Source organism: Pundamilia nyererei, unplaced genomic scaffold (genome assembly GCF_000239375.1).
Source record: "Pundamilia nyererei isolate P.nyererei 1_Seehausen unplaced genomic scaffold, PunNye1.0 scaffold00037, whole genome shotgun sequence".
NCBI classification, from domain to species: domain Eukaryota; kingdom Metazoa; phylum Chordata; class Actinopteri; order Cichliformes; family Cichlidae; genus Pundamilia; species Pundamilia nyererei.
Window position 1 is genome coordinate 3,923,570 of NW_005187438.1, and position 5,011 is coordinate 3,928,580.

The 5,011-nt window shown below is 37.4% G+C and overlaps 1 protein-coding gene across 1 annotated transcript in view; it reads right to left on the reverse strand.

The window, feature by feature from the left end:
* The window catches only part of LOC102199543 (retinol dehydrogenase 12-like), an 11,481-nt gene extending 7,174 nt beyond the window's left edge, over nt 1-4,307 (reverse strand). The window contains exons 1-4 of the mRNA XM_013910162.1: nt 4,160-4,307; nt 2,537-2,661; nt 2,147-2,262; nt 1,331-1,386 (exon numbers count right to left, since the gene is read on the reverse strand). Of these exons, the coding sequence (XP_013765616.1) occupies nt 1,331-1,386; nt 2,147-2,262; nt 2,537-2,550 (186 nt within the window). The 5' untranslated portion in view covers nt 2,551-2,661; nt 4,160-4,307. The remainder of the gene's footprint in view (nt 1-1,330; nt 1,387-2,146; nt 2,263-2,536; nt 2,662-4,159) is intronic.
* Between the last annotated feature and the right edge of the window lie 704 nt (nt 4,308-5,011).

Here is a 5,011-nt window from a genome sequence, read left to right on the forward strand (position 1 = left end):
GCAAGCTATAAAATTCCAGGATCTGGTGAAGTTTAAAACAGTGCAAATAATATATAAGGTAAGGAAAGGGATGCTCCCAATCGAAATAAGTAAATGGTTCTTAGAAAGAGAAGGGAGGTATAATTTTAGAGGGAAGTGGAATTTAAAATTACAAAGAGTAAGAACAACATTGAAAAGGATGTCTATTTCAATAGCGAGAGTTAAAATCTGGAATAAGTTAAAAGAAGAAATAAAGGTCACTAGTGATATAAACCAGTTTAAAATACAACTCAAAAAAGAAATATTAAATAAGTATAAGAATCAAGAAAATGCAATTAACCCAAGACAGCAGTCAAACTCAAGTTTATTTTCTTCTGCAAATTAGCAAATATAAATATAGTTTTAGTTGAACATGTGAAAATATTTTTTTGAGATGTTATGTTCTAAGTTGAAGACATTGTATACGTTTTTGTTGTTCAAATTTAGATGATGAGGATGTAAACCTGAGGGGGTAGGGCAAAATAAGTATATACTTCTGCCTACTCCTTTTCAAACAACTGTATGGAATGATTTTAGGAAAAATTGGTGAATGTATATGTTTGAAATAAAAAAGAACTGAACTGAACCTTGGCGCTAATTTTCTGGGACATCCACTCCTGAGAAAATTGGCAACTGTCCTGAATATTTTTTAATAATCTTTCTCAGTATAAAATAAGGGACTTCGTATTGTTTGGAAATGGCGTTTTAACCCTTCCCAGATTAAACATTATTCAGACACTGTTGTCGAAATGAAAAGCACACAATTGCTAATTTCTGGGCAGAACCTTAATTGTGTAATTCTCCTGTTACACCACATACCAAAGTTGGCCTTTTCAGCCATGTCCACATACAAAAATACTTTTAAAAAAAATATTAATTAACATTAATACTGCTGTCTGCCATGTTACTGGCTCATTAGATATTTTCTTGAAAAAGCACTTGAACAGGTGTAGCTACTAAAGTGACCACTGAAAACAGCCTTTTCATTAAAAGAGTGAATGGCTGTGTGTAACTAATATTTTTGTTCTGACAAAACAAGACAATTTAATAAAATGACTGTAAGAAGACCCACTAAGGTAGGTGCAAAAATTCAGCTTCTTATTGTTGAATAATTGTCCACGACTATTCATTTTTTCTTCTAATTAAGACACACGAACACATTGCTTCATGCTCTGTGTCTGAGTTCATTTTGTCCTTGTATTTTACTTTAAAACTAAAGAAAAATTTTACTATACCAAACAAGAACTGTGCCTAAAGATCTAAATCAGGAACTGGTTCCAAATTGTTCCATTACTCAGCTACTTTTCCTGACAGCCACATGTTGCACGACAATGATACCAACATCATGGGAGTGGAGGATTGCCACGCCTGAGTCATGCTCAGAATTTACACAGAACAATAGAACTTGTGTTAGCCTTCCTTATAATTTATCTACAGGAGAATCAATACTGGCAGATCTGTGTTTAAATAAACTGTTTTTATCGTAATCATTTTCTTGATGGCACGGCGCGGTTCTATTGGAGCTTAGCAATAACTAGGGAGGACTCATGGTGGCAGAGGCAACTGCTATTGAGACTGTCCAAACTGACATAGGGTGGGGTAAACCCTGGACAGGCATCTAACACAAGCACACACTGTCAGCAGTAAAAAAAATTATTTCCCAACTTTTAGGACTATCAAAATCTTGTGTGTAACTATGATCCCCATTGCTGATCCACTTCAGGGTTATGGGGGAACAGGGTGAGAGGCACACCATGCCCTGGATGGATTTATACTCAACGGATGGCCAGAAACATCCATCCATCTATCTTAACCAAATTCACGTCCGCACCTGCAACCAATTTAGAGGCAGCAGAGTGTGCAATGGATCCAAATGTGGCCTCACAGCAAGAAGGTCCTGACCTTGAACCTGCTGGTCAGGTGAGGTCTTTCTATGTGGGGTTTGAACGAGTTTACTTCATTGTAGTCTTTTATCTGTGCATCTAAAAGTCAACATTTCCTGCTAATATTTCCCTTTTCCTCCTAACTCCATATCCTGATACGTAACACAAATAATCCCCACTTTAAAAAAAAAAAACAGTTGAGAGTTAAGAAAGGTTTAAAATTTCATGATTTCAGTCAGACGAACCTCTCTTTGCCAGATCAATGGCAGTTTCTTTGCCGATGCCAGTGTTTGCTCCAGTGATGACAACAACTTTTCCCTCCAGCTTTTCATCACAAGACCAGCTGCGCCGGAAGACATTTCTGGGATGTTGAGAAAGCAGACTTAATGTCACAATCAGCAACACAGGAGTGATATGGCAAAACACGCAATTACACAACTGTAACTTAACAGAAAACTCTTTCAACTTCCAACAACCCGCAGCAAAGAAACTATTATCAACAACAATCTAGTCTAACGTAACGTATTAATAAATAACCCGACGTAATTTTATTTATTTATCGATCATGCAGCCTTAACACAAACTCAAAAACTTTCAGACTGAGGGATTTTGAGGTTTATGTAAAGTCTGCTTACCTTAAAGACGACATGTCTCTGGATTTCAGAAGTCACCGAGACTCAAGTACCTCATCAAAACCCGAAATTAGTTACTGATCACTGATTCACCTCCACACGAAGCCCACAATGTTCATAGAAAGCCCCTGTAGATAAAAAAAACAAAACATAACAAGGCGGAAATGTCAAAGTGCAGTCAGACTTGACAAGCTGGATTTTCAACCAATCAACTGCTAGGCCGTCGGTGAACGAGAAAGCTGATTGGTTAACGTGAAAGTTTGAGTCTCACCCCCTAATAGGTGTGCTCGATTCGTGAAGCTGGGCTGCAGGCACGGGTGGGCAGGTCCGAGGAAGGAAATTGAAACAGGTTTTTCTTTTATTCTTTTCTCGAGGCTCTAAAAAGATCTCAGTTTATTCACTCCTCCTAGTGCTGCGATATTCGGTCAGTTCTTGCGCAATCTTGGTGACAAAGGCGTACTACCACTAACAACAACAACAACAATAATAATAATAATAATAATAATAATAATAATAATGACGATAACAGCAGTCTTTTATAGCTTTATATTTTACTTCTCTACATAGGCTTTCATAGGTTATTTTCTGAATAATATATGAAAAAGCATTTAGCCTACCTCATTTATATACAGTTTGCTTCGACGTAGCCAGACACTCGAAGTTTTTTGTCACTTATTTTCAGTCCAGTCCTGATTGGTTGAACAACTTGACACGGACCTATGAATCAGGCACCTAACTCAAGGGTGTTGTGTCCACACATGACATCAGTTTAGCAAAGAAACAGTTTTTAGTTGCATCTTTAAGCACTTTGTTAATAGCGGCCTGTAGCTTGAACACATAATTTGTGTTTGAATTTGCCAAAAAAAAAAAAAAAATGCCATGAGAGACAGTTCCACTGGTATAAAATATTAATATTATTATTAGCCACAAATGGTAATTCCCAAAGAGTTTTTAGCAGATAATCTGGCAGATTTCGGCATGCTGTTCAGTGTTTCCTCAAAAAAGTTGAGGAAACTGAACAAGTGGAAGACATAAGAGCGCAAACCTAAAAAAAGAAAACACATCAACTACAGTACCTTGTACTTCTATGGGCCTGCAGTGCCTTGATAATGGCAATAAAATGATAACACTAACTCAAAAAAAACCAAAACAAACAAACCCCAAAACAGTGTAGTGTTCCTTATGTTGCTTAAAAATTAAATGTATAGACCAAGCTCTTGTGGAAAAAAATAATTAGTTTATCATGTTAAAGTATGTAAGGCTGTTTAACCCACCAAAACACTGACACGGAACCTGAGATGAAATCAATTAATCCCAGTTTGTTGATGTTAGGATCCCTCTGTTTAGGATGCAGTGTTTTCAGTTTTGTTAATTTTCAGGATTTCTTCTGTATATTGATATTCAAAGGGTTTGTTTCACATCTAGATCTGGGGTTTTAGTTTATTTCTGATCCTTGTATCCCTTGAATTTCCATGACTGGTCTAGTGCCATTTTTGTCTCTTGTCTCATATCCCTTTGTGTCAAGTTAGTTGTAATTCCTCAGTGATTAGCCTGTAGTTCTGGTTCTCATTAGTTTTCTCTCTGTGTTTTGTGTTTCTAGCTTGAGGTCTTCTTATTTTTACTGACCTGTTCTCAGTTAAGGCTGTTTTGTATTCTGTCCCTCGTTTTAGTTTTCATGCTTCCTCTGTCTTCTCATGCCTTGTCTGTAATTTTTTATCTGTCTGTGATTCAGCTTCTTGTCCTGTCTTGTCTCTCTTGATTGTTGACATCTGTGTTCCCACCTGTTTCCCATCCCTAGTGATGGGCAAAGCAAGGCTTCGTGAAACACTGAACTCCATCTCAACAGTGACACCTGCTGGCCCACTTTGCTATCGCCACATCTCGATATGTTTCTGTGAAACAACGACGCAGGCAAACCCTGCACGATTCCAAACAAAGTTATTATACCAAACCTTCAGTAATTGATCATCACGTTTTGGAGAAATCTCCCCCAAAACAAGGGGAAAAAAAATCTGAGACTGTTAAACACCGCAATCTGTGACTGTAGTCATCAGCAAAATTCTCCATCTGTTAACGTTCGCGTTCTTCACCATAAATCTATTCATTAAGTAAAACAGAGGGAAAACACTGCCGTATTTACTGTAATAGTCACACAGGATTACAGCTGTTTTGGGTTCAGCTGTCTTCGTTTTTTTGCTCACAGCCCTCAAACTTTGGATATATTTGTTTGAGTTTTCTGGGAGTTAACGTCGATCACATTTTCTGACCAATCGGAAAAATACATTTCAGGCATGTTTAACTCATCCTCTGCTTAGCAACCTCTAACCATGAGGGAGCTTTCCCGAACTTTACACTGCTATGGATTTTCCATATTGTAACACTGTGTTTTACTCAGTGTGAGTCTGGAGTTTTGGTTATAGTGAACCTGCATAACTCCAGTTGTTTTTGAGAATATTTTTTAAAAAAAAGCGCCCCCCC